Source organism: Balaenoptera borealis (assembly GCF_965194805.1).
Source record: "Balaenoptera borealis genome assembly, chromosome: 10".
NCBI lineage: Eukaryota > Metazoa > Chordata > Mammalia > Artiodactyla > Balaenopteridae > Balaenoptera > Balaenoptera borealis.
The window spans coordinates 2,911,620-2,933,514 of NC_138874.1; the positions used below are offsets into that span (position 1 = coordinate 2,911,620).

Genomic DNA, 21,895 nt, shown 5'->3' on the forward strand with positions numbered 1-21,895 from the left:
CCAGTATGGTTTTGAATTTGGCTGACTCATATTCCATTTATACATGGCCTTTACTTACCATGTTCTGTTGCCTACTTACAGCCTCATCTGCTGTTAGTATACCTGCATTATCTTCTTTTGCGTGATCAAGTACATGGATAGGATTTTTTTTCTTATGTTTCTTAGAGCATATCTACTTCAGTAGAAGAATTTTCTCTATGTCTTTAGCTAATTGCTTGTAGTTTTCTTTTTTTAATTAATTTTAATTGGAGTATAGTTGATTTACAATGTTGTGTTAGTTTCTGCTGAATAGAAAAGTGAATCAGTTATCCACATACATATATCCACTCTTTTTTTTTTTTTTTTGGCTGCATTGGGTCTTCTTTGCTGTGCACAGCCTTTCTCTATTTGCAGTGCCCGGGCTTCTCATTGCAGTGGCTTCTCTTGTTGCGGAGCACAGGTTCTAGGCGCACGGGCTTCAGTAGTTGCAGCATGTGGGCTCAGTAGCTGTGGCTCGCGGGCTCTAGAGAGCAGGCTCAGAAGTTGTGGCACACGGGCTTAGTTGCTCCGCGGCATGTGGGATCTTCCCGGACCAGGGATCGAACCCGTGTCCCCTGCACTGGCAGGCAGATTCTTAACCACTGCGCCACCAGGGAAGTCCATCCACTTTTTTAGATTCTTTTCCCATATAGGTCCTTACAGAGTACTGAGTAGAGTTCCCTGTGCTATACACTAGGTTCTTATTAGTTATCTATTTTGTATATAGTAGTGTGTATATGTCAATCCCAATCCCCCAATTTATCCTTCCCCCCACTTTCCCCTTTGGTAACCATAAGTTTATTTTCTACATCTGTGACTCTATTTCTGTTTTGTAAATAGGTTCATTTGTACCATTTTTTTTAGATTCCACATATAAGCAATATCATATGATATTTGTCTTTCTCTGTTTGACTTACTTCACTCAGCATGAGAATCTCTAGGTCCATCCATGTCACTGGAAATGTCATTATTTCATTCTTTTCTATGGCTGAGTAGTATTCCATTGTGTATATGTACCACATCTTCTTTATCCATTCCTCCATTGATGGACATTTAGATTGCTTCCATGTCCTGGCTATTGTAAATAGTGCTGCAGTGAACATTGGGGTGCATGTATTTTTTTGTGTCTGGGCTTTTAATAGACCATATGTTGAATGGTCACTGTTTAGTCCATCCATATAAAAAAGGATTTATGCTGGCCAAGGATTGAAGTATATTTACATTCCAAATGCTTGGAATCACCTTAGGCTTTCAGGGACCAAGGCAGGGCTCTGTAGAGATCCAGGAACCCACCCGGTCCCCAGCGGACAAGCAAAGCTACTCAGTCTGGTTTGGGTTGAGAGAACTTAGGAGGGTGAGATAAGGACTAACGTGAGGCGTGTCACCACGGAGGATATACCGACGTCCAGCCTCGTACCCCCTCAGCCCACTCCCTCTGGCGTCAACATCACAAGCTCAGTCACTTCTGTTTGCAGTGTCAAAGCTGAAACAGCCTGGTGGCGCCGGCCGAAGGAAGCAAAAACCAGTCTCCCCCACGCGCGGTGCTGTCTGCCCTGCCCAGCCTCAGGAAGGGGCAATGACGGCAGCCTGCCGGTTTCATAATGGCTCTGCAGAGGCTCCACAATCTCCTCTTTCCACCCTGTCCCGGTGGGTCCAGCTCGCATCACTCCAGATCACAGGCATCTGTGGCAAAGAGCCTCCTGCTTCCCTCCAGGCCAACTCTTTTCCCCGTGGAAAAGAGTGACCTTCTCATTTGGCTCCACGGAAGTGAATCGGGCGGAGATCTTTTCAGTTTCTGGTGAATGGATACTCCTTATCCTTAGTTTCTGGTACTGTTTTGGAGTCTGCTATCTGTACAGAATAAGGTTAATTTTAGTGAGACATGGGTAGAGGGGGATCCAAGGCATCTGTGCCTTCATGGCTAACTTGCCTTAAGTCCAGCGAATTGCCTTTTGTGATGTGGCTCTTTTAGGCATAGACTGAACTCTGTCTTCCAGACTCATGTTCATATCAGTTATGAATCTTTCTCCCTATGTAGTGGATACACACGCCTCCCTTTTCCTCTTCTTTTTCAGCCAAGCAGTGAATAGAGTTGGGAATCCCTTGCATTAGGATGTCAAAGTCTAAAAGTGGATGAGAACTTTATACGTCCCTTATACATAAATATTACCAAGATTCATAAATTGGCTATAGGCACTAGAGCACAGTGAAAGACCACAATCCTTTATTTTTCTAAATCAGATCCAGCCCGAAGCCACTCTTATCTGCCTATATCGGGGCTCCTCCCTGCCCCCTGCCTTCCCGTTTGGTGGAGGGGCCTGGACCTTGGTCCGTGGTGGTTCCCATGGTTACTGATGCTCTTCCTGCTGGGGGAGCCAGGGCTGGTGCACTGCCGTCTGTCAGAGACAGCTCTCACGATGGGCCACACAGATGTCCCCCAACGTGTTCCTTGGCAACATGCCGCAGCCTTCGAGGCCATGGGCTTAATGATCAGTCACCAGAGACAGCCAAGTGCCAGGTCTCTGCCAGCCCCAGGTGGAAGGTTTCCTAAGGAAGGTGGAGTGACTGTGCTTGTGTATGCAACTGAACAGATATTTACGGCAAGCCACATCCGGCCAAGGCACCATGAAAAGATCTGAGGATTTAAAGGTGAATAACAGTCTCTGTTGTCAAAAGTGCATAATCTTGATGAGGTGGAAATGAGATACATATAAGCCTAACTGTGAATATTACAAAACAAGAATTTGATAAATACCCTAGGAGACAGGATAAAGGGAGAATGTGCTAAGTGCATCTCGTTCCAAAATGAACTTGAATCTGTCTGCTTTGCTCCATCTCTGCTGATTCCACCCTGGTCCCAGCCGCCACCCTTTCCCTCCTGGAGAACTCAGGAGCTTCCCAGCTGGGCCTCGGCCACCGCTCAGAATCCCCCCCACGTGCTCTCCACACGGCAGTCTCGGTGAAACCAATGATCCTTTAAAAGAAGCAGATCAGAACCTGTTACTTCTCTGCTGAAAATGCCTCAGTGGCTTCTCACTTCATTGAGAATAACATCCAAACTCCTGACCGTGGCCTAAAAGGCCGTGTATGACCCGGCCCCTGCCTGGCTTGCAGCCCTCTCTTGCCCCAGTTCCCTACACTTGAGCTTTTTCCCACCTGCTTCGTTCCCATCTCGTGACGGGGCCCTTCTCGTTCTTCAGAGAGCAGGGAAATGGAACCTCCTCGTGGAGACCTCCCACCCATCATTTCCTCTCATAACCCCTTTCGTTCTTCCTCAGGGAGCTTAGCAAATGTACAGTTATGTCCCCGGGTTTAGTGGTGTCTCCGCACCTGACTGTGAGGGTCCCTGCGGGCCAGCACCACCCCTGGCCTGTCTGCTGCTGTCTACCCGTAGGCCTGGCACTCACTAAGTGCAGCCTCTGTTTCTGTTGACTATGACAGCCCGAGAGTCCTAAGAACTATTTCAGCGGATGGACCAGGGGCACGAGAAAGGGCATTTGAGTAGAAATAATGGCGTAACCAACATCAAAGGCGAGGTTACGTGGCATGTTCGTAGGCATGTAGCACACACTTTACTTATGGTGGTTTTGAAACCTACCCTGGAATTTGTATGCACCTTTTAAGCTGTCTGCGATTTGTTGTTTATTTTTTCACTGAGACAGCATTTATTAAGGGCAGTGGATAGATAGAAGAAGAAGTCTATTTCTAATCCTGGCCCACCTTCCCCACTGACACTGAGTTTTAAAAAATGAAGGAACGTGATGTGGTGTAGGTCTTTACAGGGCTCTGCTGAGAATGAGTGACTGTTTCTAAATGTGTCTCTGTATTATCTATATTCCTGGACTTCTCTGCAGTGCTCTTTCTGTTACTTAATCTCTTTTTTGTTTTGATCACAACTTTCAGTTGAAAAAATATTGTTGCTTTGAATGATGAAAGGCAGTTTTATCCTGGAGATATATTTCGGTGAAGTTTTGATTTAGGAAAGCCCAGCCCAGCCCAGCCCAGCCCAGCCCAGCCCAGCCCAGCCCTGACTGTCTCTTTTCCCAGGTCTGGACCCATTCTCCATTCCAGCTGAGATGTTTATATAATGCATAAGGCAGCTCCTGCCTGACTAGGACTGGTGATTAAGAGCTCAGGATAATGAAATCTGCACAGTTGAAACTTGGCTGTTGGCTATAGTTATTATGCAATTCTTAACATTTCCCTTTTGTTCCTGCCAATAATATAAAATTCTCAGTTTTTCTTTCGAAGTTAACTCTTCAGAGACGCTGAAATTTGTTCCACTAGTACTTTTAATGACCAAGTTAAATTATTTCTTAAAGTTCAGAGTATATGCTTTTCTAAAGGACAAGAAAGTTTAGTGGCTGTGCAATAGCCCTGTTCAAACTGTTAATAACAGCTGAATGGAGCTTAAAGTACAAAGGCCCCTCTATGGACCTTAGATTTCTGTCTTTAAGCAGACTGCTCACCCGGTCTTGACTGCAGTAGCAAATATAACAAAAGATACGGAAAAAGTGACAGTAAGAGGTGGCATATTCCGAGAGTGGTGTGATGCGGAGGAACTAGGAGATGCTTAGTGAGGCATCTTAGACAAGTGATAAATCTTCCCTTGCTCACCCTCTCTAATATCTGAATTTCTAGTGTTAGAAGAGATTTGCACCCTTACCTGAATTCAAATAGTGGCCCTATCCTAATGTGCACCTGCCTGGAACAAGCAGGAACATCTAGAGTTTTATAAACCACGGTGCCTCTGAATTATTCAGTTATGGAGACAAGACTCTGATGGTCACCTAGCTGTCGTGTGATTGAGGAAGCGAACGTGCCTGAGACGTCCTGAGAACCTGTTTCTTAAGAGAAGAACAGGACAGCACAAAGGCCATCATCTCAAGGACGGAAGGTGGGTGTGGGGAACCACCACAGGAAGGAAAATGCTTTGAAAAGGAGCCTAGGGCAGCTGGGGTCATGTTAGGCTCCATCACTGTTTTGCCCATGGTTTGCCCACGAGTATATTAGGGACCCATGACAGAGCTTTATAGAAGAGGGGCATTGTATGCTCATATATTCCAAGCACTTCCGTATATAGTAATACCCCAGAAACAGCTAATGATTCATTCAGTGCGCAAGACGGGCACTTTGAAGTTACAGCCACAGGGAAAAAAATTAAAAGGTCACAGACCACCATTCAGTGATTTGCTAATATAAGAAAAAATGAGTGTGAGAGAGAGGAAGAGAAAGAGAGTATTTATGTTTTCGATTGCTTCTCCTAAAACCGTTTATTGGTACAGAGGAGCAAGTAATTTAGTCTGTGGGGAGGTGGGGCAATTAAGAAAGCTTTTTAGACGAGGTATTATCTGAATAACATTTTAGGGAATGAATAGAATTCACCAGGCGGATGAAGAATTGTGGAGGTACACACAGCGTTTAGAATTTTTTTTTTTTGGGATCTTAGCTCCCCGACCAGGGATGGAACGCACGCCCCCTGCATGGGGACTGCGGAGTCTTAATCCCGGGACCGCCAGGGAAGTCCCCAATGTTTAGAATTTTGAAAGCCATTTTGTGTGGCTAAAGCAAGCTGTGTTAGTTTCCTGCTGCTGCTGTAACAAGTTACCCAAAGTTAAATGTCTTAAACCAACAGATTTATTATCTTATAGTTCTGGAGGTCAGAAGTCTGAAACGGGTCTCACCGGGGTGAAAATCAAGGTGTTGGCAGGCTGTGTTCCTGCTGGAGGCCCCAGGGGAGAATCTGCTTTCCTACCTGTCCCAGCTCCCAGAGGTTACCTGCATTTCTTGGTTTAGGGCCCTTCCCTCTATCTTCAAAGTCGTCCTTTATTTCTCTCCGACTCTGACCTTCTGCCTCCTTCTTCCACATGTAAAGGACTCTTGTGATTACACTGGGCCTACTCAGATAATCCGGGATAATCTCTTTATAGTAAAGTCAGCTGGCTAGCAACCTCAATCCCATTTGCTACCTAATTCCCGCATGCCATGTAACAGAACATATGCACAGGTCCCAGAGATTAGAACATGGACATCTTTGAGGGACCATTATTTTGCCTACTGCACGATGCAGTACAAGAAGTTGAGGGTGACAGTGTAGATAAGAGTTGGCATGATTCATCAACCCTAGGTAGAAAAGATCATCCAAGAGGGGCCTATAATCTGATATGGAAATGTACATATTTTTTAATGGAGGAGTCGAGGTTCTGGAGATTTTCCTAAAGAATAATGTGTATGTTTCAGTTAGCTATCGCTGTGTAACAAACCACCCCGAAACTTGGTGGCTTAAAGCAACAGTTTATTATTTCTTACGATTCTGTAGGTTGGCTAGGTGATTCCTCAGCTGGTTTCAGCTGGTTCACTCATAAAACAACTTTCAGCTGGAGGGTTGACCGGCCTAGAAGATTCAAGATGGCCTCACATTATGTGGCATTTGGTGATGGCCATTGGCCGGACTGCCTCGGTTTTCCTCACTGAATCCTCATCTTCTGCTGGGTGGGCCTCAGATGACAGCCTTGACGTTGCTCCAGTAGCATGAAGGTGGAGCTGCAGGGCCTGTGGAGGCCTTCATTCCGGAACTCACATAGCGTCACATTCACCACATTCTTCTGGGTTGGGCCAGGAAGTCACTCACATTCAAGAGGAAGGGAAATAGATTCCATCTCCTGATGGGAGTTGCTGCCGTGGCCATATTTCACCCAGCACAGGCTGTAAAGATAGGATTTTTTGCTCTTAGAGTAGGATTTTGAAATTGGAGATTTCAGAGGTAAAATGTTTCTGAAGGACAGCAATATCCAGCACACGGCCAAAAGGTACGAATGGCTCCAGGACAGTGTGGTGAATGTCACTGGCACTGAAGAGGCGAAAAATCTCTGAGGCTTGGGTGTGGGGTGCATCATCCTGTGGACGCAGCAAGAAGACTGAGTTGGTGGTGGATGTGGAAGAGTGACGTGAAGTCCAGTAGATGGCAGTAACAATGGCGGGGGCAGATATGGGATAACCAAGCCGATGGGGTAACCTGAGAGCTAGAAGATCAGGACCACGCTGTTCTAAGCCAGCCTTGTGGAGGGCACTGGTACGCACAGTGGTGGCCTCCCTGCACCACCTCACCAAGTCCTTCACTTCCCAACCTCCACAATATCTTGTTCACTTACCAGTTTTTTTTTCTTTAATTGAAGTATAGCTGATTTACACTGCTGTGTTAGTTTCAGGTATACAGCACAGTGATTCAGTTATGCATACATATATGTTCTTTTTCAGATTCTCTTCCATTATAGGTTATTACAAGATACTGAATATAGTCCCCTGTGCTATACACTAGGACCTTGTTGTTTCTTTTATATACAGTAGTGTGTATCTGTTAATCCCAAACTCCTAATTTATCCCTCCCCCTCCCTTTCTCCTTTGGTAACCATAAGTTTGTTTTCTATGTCTGTGAGTCTGTTTCTGTTTCATAAATAAGTTCATTTGTAACATTTTTTTAGATTCTGCATATAAATGATATCATATGAAATTTGTCTTTCTCTGACTTCACTTAGTAAGATAATCTCTAGGTCCATCCATGTTGCTGCAAATGGCATTATTTCATTCATTTTTTATGGCTTAGTAATATTCCATTGTATATATATACCTCATCTTCTTTATCCATTCCTCTGTTAGTAGACACTTAGGTTGCTCCCATGTCTTGGCTACTGTAAATAGTGCTGCTATGAACACTGGGATGCATGTATCTTTTCAAATTACAGTTTTCATCTTTTCGAGATGGTAACTCTCTTTTTAATTTTTTAAGGAACCTCCATACTGCTCTCCCTAGTGGCTGCACCAATTTACATTCCCACCAACAGTGTAGGAGGGTTCCCTTTTCTTCACACCTTCTCCAGCATTTATTGTTTGTAGACTTTTTGATGATGGCCACTCTGACCAGTGTGAGGTGATACCTCATTATAGTTTTGATTTGCATTTTTCTAATAATTAGTGATGTTGAGCATCTTTTCATGTGCCTGTTGGCCATCTGTATGTCTTCTTTAGAGAAATGTCTGTTTAGGTCTTCTGCCCATTTTTTGATTGGGTTGTTTGTTTTTTTTGATATTGAGTTGTATGAGCTGTTTGTATATTTTGGAAATTAGTCCCTTGTCAGTTGCATCGTTTGCAAATATTTTCTCCCATTCCGTAGGTTGTCTTTCTGTTTTGTTTATGGTTTCCATTGCTGTGCAAAAGCTTTTAAGTTAGTTTAGGTCCCTTTTGTTTATTTTTGCTTTTATTTCTTTTGCCTTGGGAAACTGACCTAAGAAAACATTGCTACGATTTATGTCAGAGAATGTTTTGCCTATGTTCTCTTCTAGGAGTTTTATGGTGTCATGTCTTATATTTAAGTCTTTAAGCCGTTTTGAGTTTATTTTTGTGTACCATGTGAGGGAGTGTTCTAACTTCATTGATTTACATGCGGCTCTCCAGCTTTCCCAACACCACTTGTCAAAGAGACTGTCTTTTCTCCATTGTATATTCTTGCCTGCGTTGTCATAGATTAACTGAGCATAAGTGTGTGGGTTTATTTTTGGGCTCTCTATTCTGTTCCATTGATCCATATGTCTGGTTTTGTGCCAATACCATGCTGCTTTGATTCTGAAGTCTGAGAAGGTTATGCCTCCAGCTTCGTTCTTTTTCCTCAGGATTGTTTTGCCAATTCTGGGTCTTTTGTGACTCCATATAAATTTTGGGATTATTTGTTCTATTTCTGTGAAAAATTTGATATGGATTGCATTATATTTGTAGATTGCTTTGGGTAGTATGGCCATTTTAACAATATTAATTCTGCCAACTACCATATGACCCAGCAATCCCACTACTGGGCATATACTCTGAGAAAACCATAATTCAAAAGGACACATGTACCCCAGTGTTCACTGCAGCACTATTTACAAGAGCCAGGACATGGAAACTACCTAAATGTCCAACAACAGTTGAATGGCTAAAGAAGATGTGATACATATACACAATGGAATATTACTCATCTGTAAAAGGGAACGAAATTGGGTCATTTGTAGAGATGTGGATGGACCCAGAGTCTGTCATACAGAATGAAGTAAGCCAGAAAGAGAAAAACAAATATCGTATATTAACACATACATGTGAAATCTAGAAAAATGGTACAGGTGAACCTATTTGCAGGGTAGGAATAGAGACGTAGATGTACAGAACGGACATGTGGACACAAGGAGGGAAGGCGAGGGTGGGATGAGTTGGGAGATTAGGATTGACGTATATACACTACCATGCGTAAAATAGCTAGCGGGAACATGCTATAAAGCACAGGAAGCTCAGCTTGGTGCTCCGTGATGAACTAGATGGGTGGGATGGGAGGTGGGGAAGGAGGTGCAAGAGGGAGGGGATATAGCTATGTATATAGCTGATTCATTTCATTGTACAGAAGAAACTAACATCACATTGTAAAGCAATTATACTCCAATAAAAAAATGAAGCTAAAAAAATATATATATATTAATTCTTCCAATCCAAGAGCATGGAATATCTTTCCATTTCTTTCGGTCATCTTCAATTTCTTTTATCAATGTTTTATAGTTCTCAGTATATAAGTCTTTCACCTCCTCGGTCAGGTTTATTCCTAGGTATCTTTTTTTTGGGCATGATTTTAAAAGGGATTTTTTTTTTTTTTTTTTTTTTACTTTCTCTTTCTGATATTTCATTGTTAGTGTAAAGAAATGCAACAGATTTCTGTATGTTAATCTTGTATCCTGCTGCCTTGCTGAATTCGTTTAGCAGTTCTAATAGTTTTTGGGTGGAGTCTTTAGGGTTTTCATATAGAATACCATGTTATCTGCATGTAAAGACAATTTTACATCTTCCCTTCCAATTTGGACACATTTCTTTTTTTTTTTCTCTGATTGCTGTGGCTTGGACTTCCAATACTATGTTGAATAGAAGACGTGAGAGTGGGCATCCTTGTCTTGTTGCAGAGTTTAGTGGGAAGGCTTTCAGCTTTTCACTGTTGAGTATTATGTGGACTGTGGGTTTGTCATAAATAGCTTTTATTATGTTGAGATATGTTCCCTCTATACACACTTTGCTGAGAGTTTTTATCATGAATGGATGTAGAATTTTATCAGATGCTTTTTCTGCATCTGTTGAGATGGTCATGTGGTTTTTGTCTTTTCTGTTGTTGATATGCCGTATCACGCGGATTTTACGTATGTTGAACCAGCCTTGTGACCCTAGGATGAATCCAACTTGATCATGGTGTATGATCCTTTATATGTGTGGTTGGGTTCAATTTGCTAATATTTTGTTGAAGATTTTTGCATCTATATTCATCAAGGATATTGGCCTATAATTTTTTTGGTAGTGTCTTTGGTTTTGGTATCAGGGCGATGGTGGCTTCATAGAATGACTTTGGGAGTGTTCCCTCCTCTTCAGTTTTTTGGAAGAGTTTGAGAAGGATTGGTATAAATTCTCCTTTATATGTTTGGTAGAATTCTTCAGTGAAGCCATCCCATCCTGGACTTTTGTTTGCAAGGAATTTTTTCTTTTATTACAGACTCTATTTCATTTTTAGTGGTTGGTCTGTTCAGATTATTTATATCTTCTTGATTCAGTTTTGGTGAGCTGTATGTTTCTATAAACTTGTCAGTTTCTTCTAGGTTCTCCAATTTGTTGGCATAGTATTCTCTTATGGTTTTTTTTTAAATTTCTGCAGTATCAGATATTATTTCCCTTCTTTCATTTCTTATTTTTATCACTTACTTGTTTTTAAATAAACTTCTGACTTCCAGAGAGTGTACAAGTAGATTTTTCAGGTAGCATTTTAACTATCAGCATCCGTGTCCTGAAGATTCAGTGAAAGTATGAAATAAAGTTCAAGTCGGTTTTGAGTGAGACGATTACAGAGCTGCCACAGTATCAGGTTACCAGTATCAGTTCTGCCTAGCTATTCTTTCCCTTTTATACCTTCCTTGTCTCCTCAGATATGGATCTAAAGGCAAAAGGGTATCTTCATAGATCAGCAGGATTTATGGTGGTGAAATTTATTAACAGTGTTAAAGGAATATTTATTACTCTCTTTCCGGGTAAATAAAAATCAGAAACCAGAGTCATTATCCAGATGGTCGTAAGCGCTCATTCAACCATAAGAGTGCTAGATATGGATAAATTTGAGCCCATAACAAGCAAAGGAGGATACAATTGCATATCTTTATAATTAGACTATAATATAATGTTTATTTGTTTATGTGTAACAGATGAATAATTGGTTTACAGTACAAGATAGCATGAGTTTACATCCTTGGCTGTGACTTCATACTCTTAAAGTACTTTTTAGTCTACCACTAAGTAAATTTCTACCCAAAAGGAAAGATTTGGAGCCTCGCATTTTGGTAACCCAGCAAACTCTTCCTGGAAGTGCCCCATGAAGAGTGCATGATCCGGGCTATGAGAATTTAATTCTGCCTGCCTTTCACTTCCCTTATATGCTGTCCCCTTTGCACAAAGTTCAGCACCTTTGGCAGTCACTTCCGTTTTGCGCAGATTGCTAGAGATTAGAGGACCAACGGATGTTATTCTCACCTTTGATACAGAAATTCTTTTCAAGACTGTGTATGAGATGTGTCTATAAATAAGTAAAGTGATGATATTTTTGTAATCATGGCCTTAATATAAAACCAGAAGGGCTTTTATCCCCCTCAAAGTCATCTTCTGTAAAAGCTACACAGCTATTCCACCTGAGCTGCCACTATTCAAATTATTTGGGGGACTCCTCTTTGGGGGGATGCTATCAGAGTAAGTTTGCAAGCCAACAAGAAAACCAATGTTACGGTTTTTGTGTCATGTCTGAATTTTTACTAAATCTAAACATTCTCCCAAATTTTATGGATTGGTTCTCTTTGACTTTTATCTATCTAAAAAATAAAATAAAATTCACTCAAAAGTATAAAGTTTGAATGTCACTTAGGACATTCAAAATAATAGACCTCAGGTTCCAGAGTTGTGAGACTCCAAACGGAACCTGTTTTTTCCTGATATAGGCTACCCCGTGGTAATATCACCAGAATCTTGTCAAAGACTGTTGTGAAGTGCTACCACTTTTGTTCTAGAATCTAGACGTGCCCCATAAAAATATTTTTAACCTACCTTTCCAACTCTATTATCCTTCAGTTAACTGTGAGCTCCTCTCTCCCCCTCTCCACCCAGAACTTTCTCTGCCTTCTTTGCATCAGGTCAGCTGTGCTCCATCTTGTATTTATGTGCTTCAATTTTCAATGAATTACCCTTTAATTGCTCTACTAAAATGTATCCTTTTTATAGATCTTTATGATTATTAAGTTTATGATTTTTGCATCTAATCCTGGTCTTCCACCTGACTCAGTTTTGTTGTCTTCTAAAAGTATTCATTTCAGCATGATGATTATAATTTTGAAGCCATCGGTGTGTCAGGTACGGCACTGGGGACTGAAAACATCAGTTCACCTAATCCTGACCACATTAGGAGATGGGTACGAATATTGCCACTTAACAGATGAGGAAGCTAGGGCTCAGACAGTGCAGCTGGCTTGCCTAAAGCCAAATAAATGACTAGAAAGCAGGGAGACCAGGATTCAAACTCTCATCCATCCAAGGCAGGGTTTCCCAACCTCGCGCTATGGTATTTGGGGCCAGATAATTCTTTGTTGTGGGAGCTGCCCTGTACATTGTAGTATGTTTAGCAGCATGTCTGGACTCTGCCTACCTGAAGCCAGTAGCCCTTCCCCACACCCCCTGTGACAACCGAAAATGCCTCCAGACGTTGCCAAATGCCTCCAGACATTGCCAAATGTTCTAGAATTGAAGAACCACCGATCTAATGCCAAAGTAATGCTTTTGCCACACTATACTATTAAATCGAGAACTAATACAATCATAGAATTTTAAGGCTGGATTTTAAAGAGGTTGATTTTTGGAATCACCACACCTGGCTAATCACCAGAATTGGAGATATTTAAAGACTCTTTTCCCACCCAAGACCTTCAAAATCAGCATTTACCAGGTGGGGGACAGGTATCTATTTTAAGCCTCGTCACGGGTGTAGGATCAGATCTTAACCTCACCACACATCTGTTCCTTGAATCACTCCACTCCATTCCTGCCAGATAGTTCTCCAGCCTCGGGTTTAACACCTCCTGTGATGGTGTTATCCATGTTCAGATGGTCCTAACTGTGCAAAAGCATTCATCTTTAACATTCTTCTTCTGTCTCTCCCTCTATACCCTTAATCTCATATTATCTAAATTATCATTTTTCTTAAGTCAATTGAATTAAACATGTATTGAGGGACTTCCCTGGTGGCACAGTGGTTAACAATCCGCCTGCCAATGCAGGGGACACGGGTTCGAGCCCTGGTCCGGGAAGATCCCACATGCCGCGGAGCAACTAAGCCCGTGCGCCACAACTACTGAGCCTGCGCTCTAGAACCCGCGAGCCACAACTACTGAGCCCGCATGCCACAGCTACTGAAGCCCGCGTGCCTAGAGCCCGTGCTCCGCAACAAGAGAAGCCACCGCAATGAGAAGCCTGCGCACCGCAAGAAAGAGTAGCCCCCATTCGCTGCAGCTAGAGAAAGCCTGCGTGCAGCAACAAAGACCCAACGCAGCCAAAAATAAATAAACAAATTTATTAAAAAAAAATTTTTTTTAAACATGTTTTGATTCCCAATTATGTATTAGGCCCTATTCTTAGCTTTTTTTTTTTTTTTTTACCATGTCTGTTAAGACCATTATGGACTCTTTTTAAGAAAATGACCATCCAGCAGTTTTCTCAGTATAACAATAGACTTCCTCAGAAGAGCAATCATAATACATTAAAATCTTAGAATCTTGCATGGTTGGCCACCCATCCAGCTGCTACCGCCCATCCAGCTGCTACCGGGAAGCAGTCCGCTCTGCAACTTGTGGGGTTCCTGTTTTGGGGAAGCAGAGCTGCCAGCAGCTTTCCTCTGCCTCTTCACCCCTCACCCAGTAACCCTCTTTTAACCTTTTTTGATGGTTTCAGGAAGATTCCAAAGTAGCTCCTCATTCTGGTAAAATCATTCTCTACCACATGCTCCAGATTTCTTCTCTGCAAACACAGAGAGGAAGGGAATTTTTTTCAAAATCTTTCTTTATAGTGCTCCTCTTAAGAATATCTTTTAATGAATTTGATTAATAAAAATTAATGAATAAATATAAGTATAAATTAATTTTAATAATATATCAAGGGACTTCCCTGGTGGTGCAGTGGTTAAGAATCCGCCTGCCAATGCAGGGGACACAGGTTCAGTCCCTGGTCCGGGAAGATCCCACATGCCGCGGAGCAGCTAAGCCTGTCCGCCACAACTACTGAGCCTGCGCTCTAGAGCCTGTGAGCCACAACTACTGAGCCTCTGCTCTAGAGCCCGTGCACCACAACTACTGAGCCCACACGCCTAGAGCCTGTGCTCCGCAACAAGAGAAGCCACTGCAATGAGAAGCCTGCGCACCGCAACGAAAAGCAACCCCACTCGCCACAACTAGAGAAAGCCAGCGCACACCAATGAAGACCCAACTCAGCCAAAATAAATAATTAAAATAATAATAATAATAATAATGTATCCAATTTCACACTTACAGTTCACTCTTCTTTAAAGTCAACTAGTCCCTTTCTGCTCACACTTTGGATTTTCCCCTAAGTCACCAGGATGGTTTAGAACCTATAGGAAATTGCTTTTTAGTGAGATCTTGGATCACTGGAAGATTGTAACGGACACTCATATTGCAAAGGCTGCTTATGCCCGAATGTGTAAGGTTAAACCTGCAGGTGCCCAGTCTCTTTAGCGGGTCAACATGAGTAGCTAGTGAGCTAGAAGTGTGTGCCAGCAGCCCCGACTTGCCTGGACGGAGCTCCAGTAGGCAGGTTGTGTTTAGAGAAAACCAAGGAGAAAATAACATGTTAACCGGAATCAACCGTTTGGGGTCAAAATAACAATCCGATGTTTTTGTACTTGTGTGAGATATAAAAAGAAAAGTTGAGTTTCAGTTTGGCTTAGTAGGAACTTCCACACTTCTGGCTTCTGCCTGGGTACCTCCAGAGAAGTGCCTGGACCAAGGGAAAACCGCCTGGCCCCCTCCCATCTGTGACTGCTCTGGAAAGCACCAGTGTCTTGAATGGGGTGTCCGCTCTCTTCTTCTAGAGTGTTATAAATGGACACTGACATGGACTACGAAAGACCCAACGTGGAAACCATCAAGTGCGTGGTCGTGGGAGACAACGCCGTGGGGAAGACGCGCTTGATCTGCGCCAGGGCGTGTAATACGACGCTGACGCAGTACCAGCTGCTGGCCACTCACGTACCCACGGTGTGGGCCATTGACCAGTACCGGGTCTGCCAGGAGGTAAGACAGACGGCGTTTCTTTAGAATCCTAAGGGTACGTCATTGCTGTTGCCAGTCTGATTTTTATTTGTTTATTTTTTTAGATTTCTATTTACTTGATTTCTTTTTTTTATTGAAGTCTAGTTGCTTTACAAGGTTGTTAGTTTCTGCTGTACAGCAGAGTGATTCAGGTATACCTATGTATACATTCTTTTGTATTCTTTTCCATTACGGTTTACCCCAGGCTATTGAATACAGCCAGTCTGATTTTTAAAAAGCGGGGGAAGGGGTTAACTTGGATGTTCGAGACAAAACTCACCTGTTTAGTGTCACAAGAGAAAACAAAAGCAGAAGGCCGACTTGGAGTATGGCTACGGTATCCTGAGGGAGGGCTTTTGAGGCACGTGGTTCCAGGAACAGAATTAGGACTTAGCTAAGTCCTGTTAGATAGAAGGAGAAGACTCAATGCACGTGCGTCTCGGGGGCTCTGAGGGGGACCCTCTGACTGACAGCCTGGGTTCTCTCTCTCCTGCAGGTCTTGGAGCGTTCCCGGGATGTCGTTGATGAAGTGAGCGTTTCTCTCAGGCTTTGGGATACTTTTGGCGATCATCACAAAGACAGGCGTTTTGCCTATGGCAGGTAAACCAAGACTAGTGCAGTTCAGTTCAACTTCAGTACAATTTCCTTTCCTAAACCCATCTCCGCTTCGTAAATCAACAAAAACCACATAATATGGCCTTGAGATGTGTTGGGTTCTGCACTGTGTCTAAGAAAAGACAAGACAAAAAAAACCCAAAAAGAACAAGCCAAAACAGCACTGTTTCCTGATGTCAAGAAAAGCGCTCTGCGTGGCCACTTGGTTCCTCCCAGGAAGTACTTTATTTAAAACAACCAGTGCTAGTTAAACTGGACGTTTGCTGGACGCGGATTCTGTTGTGCTCTCCAACCTTGGGCTGCTTTCATTGTTGTCTTCCTGAATGATACTTAATTTACCTTCTCTTAGAATGTTTTAAGTTTTTTTTAGCACTCGGCCACCCCACTTCTGAAGGTCTCTTTGATCTTTTTGTGACCATACTGCAGTCTGAAGTTACTTGCTTTGGGCTTTGTTGTCTGAAAAGTCTATTATTTTTATTTGAAGGTCATTTTTAAAAAAGAAAGAAAAATATCTCTGAAGTCCTTCACAAAGGCACATTTCCAAAATGAACTGAAGCATTAATGTCTGCTTTTCATTTAAAAAAAAAAAAAGGAGGAGGAGGAAAAATCCAGTAAAGGGAAGATAAATCTAGGACATTAATATGAGTGGGAACAATGTCAAAGTATCGTAAAATATTTAGCAACTTCTCTTTGTCACCATAACTCCAAAGGAGTCTCTGGGACTCCAGCTGTCTTAAAGTCCCTCTCAGTGAATCTGTTATAACTATCAAAATCCAGATAAGGAGGAGATTTCCTTACTCCTTAATAGTAAATGAAGACATTTCCTTTTAAGTTTAGAATTTAGGTCTCTGTTAACATCAAACATCATGCTACCTCACAGGATTGGATTAGATACTCCAAACGAGTTACTCCTTTGTATTGAGATAAGCTTTTCTGAAAGGACCTCTCTTTTCTTCAAGCCAGTAGCCCTCTTAAGCCTCTGAACCTCTATTGGCATTTATCCAAGTGGTCTAAAATACTGAATAAACTGCTGAAAGGGTTTGCCCTAGTCCTGAGAAGTCGTTCACACACTGAAAGAATCTGCAATTTAGGCCAGTTTGTTCAAGGGGGTCTCAGAAAGAGGCATGTAGAAGTAAAACTGTGATTTTAATGTCCCCTTGAACAACGAGAACTGTTGAACTTAATATCCAGCATTACAGATATGTTTCTTCTTGAGTTTCCTGGTTTTTTGGGGGTTTTTTTTCCCCTTTCCATGATGTTCTTGATTCTTATCTTAGCTGCCATTTGGGTTTTTTTCTGTTGTCTCATTACACACGCACAAAAATAATAATCAGTGAACCTGCTTGTAAGTACTATGCAGTCAGATTTTGTAATACCTGTGGTTTTAAGGAAGCATAATAAAATGATGACTGAAAGCAAAGTAAGCACAACACAATAGAATTCAAAGGACTGTTTGTACCCCAACTTCTAAAAAGGTGTGGTGAATAAAGATGAGCTTACTGAGATATTGGGTTTAGCTTCTACATGCTGTCTCAACAGCTCAGTGGTTTATTGCCACTTGAAATTTATGTATTTGGGATGATGAATTTTAACTTGGCTCCACCATGTGAAAATTGTTTTGTGGTAGTAGAAAGGCTACTTCATTGTCATGTGAGGTTCCTGCTTAGGGTTGATTTAATGGCACAATGACCTTCATAGATCTGATACTGACAGGCATCTACACTGGGCCTCATCCAGCTTCTTGATGTATGTCATGCCTGTGCTTGGTCCCTCCCAACAGAAATAAGCTTGTCTCTCATGTGACTCTATCAGTTCAAAGTGCAGTGTTCTGTTCCCTTGTCTGTAGTGTTTGGCTCTGTCAACTGTAGCCATCCCCCACCCCTTCGGTGGAAACAGGACGCGCTTTCCAAGCCAAGTCTGACTCCCTGAGCAACAAAGAGGGGCTCAGGAAGCCCTCCTGTGTTTCTGACCGAGCTCTCTGTGGGCCTCACTTTATGTGCATGTCTGGCCTTGCATTTCCTCTGTCTTTTCTGATTCTCCGCAGCCTCCAGGCTTCCTGCCACAGACCCCACCACTGGTAAAGAACAAAAACCAGGGCTGTTCTGTCTCGGATTCCAGCCTCTGTCTATAAACGCTAAATATGTCAGACCGCATTGCTATAGCACCAGAAAGTTACATTGTATGGAAAAGTCTGGTAGTAGTAGAATTTTCTTTTACTCAGTATAGGGCTCCAACCACTGGATCTCATTGCTATGTGAGAGCTGTTTAATTTCTGTGTAACTTCCATTTTTAGCTCCCTATCATTCGTTACGGAGAAAAATCATAATTACAGTTTCTGACATTCAGTTTGGTTTGCAAACCTGTTTTTTCACTGATGTTTTTACTATACTTGGTATGAATTACAAGTCAGTGAGATGTGATATATTCCTGAGACTTGGAAATGTATTTGGAACCTTTTTAAAATAATTCATTTGATTCTTATGGTGACAGTGAGAGAAACCAGATTCATACCAAGATGCCTTAGACCTCACCTTCAGTTTCCTCGGCTTCTTAGCACCAAGCTAGTTAACAAGTTACCCCCTCAAACCTTCTTTGGCATAGGCACGTTCTAGTTTGCAGAATGGGCCACGGTGGTGTCAGTCTGCTGACTTGAATTTGCAATTTTCCTCATGTGGTATAACTACAACCAGAATGTCAAAGCTCTTGTTATAATTTAAAGGTAATTATTCAACCCATTTTTTTAGCCAACTAGATGAATAGCTCCAATTCATCAAAGCCCTACAGTGTGTCAATCAAAAATATTAGGTGCTTTGCCAACACTAGTTTAGTTAATCCTTCCAGGAACCCTAGGAGGCAGAGATTATCTCCATGCCGCAGTTGAGTAGAGAGTTGAGTTCTTTTACTACCATAACCTGCCCGATAGTGAGTTTCAAAAATAGATTCAAACCCAGCTCTGCCTGACTCCTGGCTCCCACTCCTTCCATTGTGACAAGCTACCTTGACCTCCTATTAAACAGAATGCAACTGAAACCACCACCCCACATTGATGAGCTGGGTATCCATTTGCTCTTCCATATTTGTGTGGTGGCTTAGAATGAGACGAGATCTCAAAGAGTCATCTGGTCAACCCCTTTTCTCCAGGAAGGGAGATCATCCATCCGAGAAAAAGTAGTGATAGGAGTCCTTCTGTTCGATGGACATGAAAGGTAGCAGAGTAGCATTAGCATCCTAACACTTACCTAACACATTTGAAATACTTCAAACCCTCTTTTGTCTGGAGCGAATGACTCCAACTTTTAGTAGCCTTTCTTCTTCCTACCACCTACTTTCTATCCATTTTCGCATGAACTTTTGAAGCTCTTTCCTGGATCTTTTAAAATGTCAAGAACAAAACTGTACATAGTAGCCGTGACTGAGATCAGCTGCTCTTTTCTGGCAAGAAAAACAAAATAGCTTCTTTTTAAAGGGATATCACTCAAGAGTTTTCCCCTAGAACTATTAAAAGAAGGAAGTGTATACACTTAGGTACCTGGCTCTGAACATGTAGGCAAGTAGGATGGGCTCTGCCTTCAACAGAATACCTGGGCCCCTCTGCCGCCATCCTACAGTCACACCACACATAAATAATTACCCATTTTATTGTTCACTTTCCTTGAAAAGCTTCACCATTGCTGTGTCTCGGGGTCACATAACCTTCAAACACATAAAACCTATGGGGCTGGAGGTGGTGATAACAGCAGCTACAATTTAATCAGGGCTCCCCATGAGCCAGGCCTGTGCTCACGGCTCTACGTATCTTGTCGCCACGTCATTCTTGTGGTGACCCTGTAAACTAGGCTCATTTCACAGTTGAGCAAGCATGCACAGAAAGGGGCCAAGGTCAGATGGCTAGGAGAGAGTGGTACTGAACTTTTCCTGGTAGTTCTTTCTGGCTCCAAAGCCTGCTTCTTCCCTTCCCCCCAGGCTTTTGTGGCTGATGATGATGATTGATGGCCAACTTACTTTACATTTATTCTCAGTCCAGTCTAATTCTTACACTATTCTGTGTGGACATGGAAGACCAGCGTTCACCATCTATCACCAGCTCTAACTAATATTCCATTGTTCCTCTTAAGTTCTTTAATACGTAGCAAATGACTTAATTCTCTATATGCATCCGTGAGTGACTAAACATGAGTCCTTTCATTTCCAGTAAAAATGTTACAATCAAGCGAACATCCATGAGTGAGTAAACATGAGTCCTTTCATTTCCAGTAAAAATGTTACAACCAAGCGAACTTTCTGAGAGTGAGTGGGATGCTTGGGTACTCTCTATGGCATGTTTTCTCCCCCCAGTTTTACGTAAGCATGCAGAATCACTGTATTTCCCCTTACACCAAAGAGTTTCTAGGCATATTTTCAGTACAGTTGGAACTCTTATTATATAGATTACTCTTACACACTGATTTTTCTCAAGTGTTTTTACGTCCAATGAGAAGTACACTACATGTTTTAAATGATAACATCAATCAGAGCCATGGTTTCTGTGTATCTGTTTAGATAAGACAGCTCTAGTTTCAGGTTGAAGGCACATGTAATCAGATACAGCATGAATACATCTCATCTTGAATGCTCGGTTGAGGCCCTTTAAAAAATTCAGGACTGTGGGTGACCAGTGTTTATGTCTTTGTCTGGGATTGGCTGAACTTGTGGTTAATGGCATGGGAAAAAAAGCAAGAAACAACTAATGTGCCTCGATAAAGTATTTTGAAGTAGTTCTCGTCCGTGGCACTTTCTAAACGCTTGGCCAGAACTAACATTCTGATGATGATTTCGGGATGGCAAACAGCCTGTCAGACAGAGAAACATATCAGGTGGAAGTGGACCAGGGCCAGGATGAGGGTGAGGCAAGTAAGGCACTCACCTTGGGTGTAAAATGTAAATAATAATAATTTTTAAAAGATAGGATCACTGTTAACTGATCTTTTCTTTCTGTCTCAGGCTCAGCATGGCAAAAGTTACTGGCCCTGACCTTATTTAAAATTTTGGTATTTTGCTCATCATGGATTTTTTTTTTTTTTAACCTTAATTTTGATTTTTGAAAAACTAGTGTTCATCTGGATTACTGAGGTTTTGGGCACCTCTTTAAATTTTGCACCTGAGGCCAGTGCTTCACGCAAGTCCTGGCCCTGAAGGTGGACTTTATAAATGGATAACAAAGCAGCAAAGGGAGGAAAGTTCCCAATGCGGGTACTTTATGGAAAAGTCATCCAAACCACACTTCTAAATGTGTGGTCCAGAGGGATCTAGGAAAATTACTGCAGCTTGTTTCCTAAAGATATTTAGTCCTGCTGTGGCATAAAGGACTAAGACTTGCCCAAGTTATAGAAAACAGTAGAAAGACATTAGAAGAGCAGCTGGTTGGACCAAGGGGCACGAATAGTTGTTCCCTAAGAGGTTCGACTAAAACTGCTAGTTCTCATACTTGATTATGCCGAAGCTGCTGGTTATCTGATGTCAGAGATCTGGGGAGAGGTGAATCAGCATGTTTTAGCCAGTACCTAGATGATCAGAAAGCAGCTAGTCCTCAGGCCACGCTTTGGTAAACACTGTCACGGAAACATCACAATACTCTTTACTGAACCTCAGCCAAACGGGAAGAATCTCATGAAGACTGGAGAGAGCTTCTGAGTAAGGGAAACCAGGGAACAAAGAGCACATATTGTGTGTGAATCCCTTGCTGTAAAATTCTAGAAAATGCAGTGTAATCTATACTGACAGAAAGGAGAACACTCGCTGCCTGGGAAAGAGGATGGGAGGGAAGGAGGAATTACCAAGGGACACAAGGACACTTTCAGGATGATGGAAATATTTGT

The 21,895-nt window shown here is 42.3% G+C and overlaps 1 protein-coding gene across 9 annotated transcripts in view; it reads left to right on the top strand.

The window, feature by feature from the left end:
- Positions 1-21,895, top strand: part of RHOBTB1 (Rho related BTB domain containing 1) — a 69,893-nt gene that overhangs the window by 16,492 nt on the left and 31,506 nt on the right. For 8 of the 9 annotated variants that reach the window (XR_014249007.1, XR_014249008.1, XM_082407437.1 and 5 more), the window contains 2 exons: positions 15,206-15,407; positions 15,922-16,025. Coding sequence is in view for 7 of the 9 variants with exons in the window: in XM_082407437.1 (XP_082263563.1) it covers positions 15,216-15,407; positions 15,922-16,025 (296 nt within the window). In the remaining 2 variants the exon portion in view is untranslated. Of the gene's footprint in view, positions 1-4,465; positions 4,916-15,205; positions 15,408-15,921; positions 16,026-21,895 lie in introns of those variants that run through there. The other variant, XM_082407440.1, reaches the window with a different exon arrangement.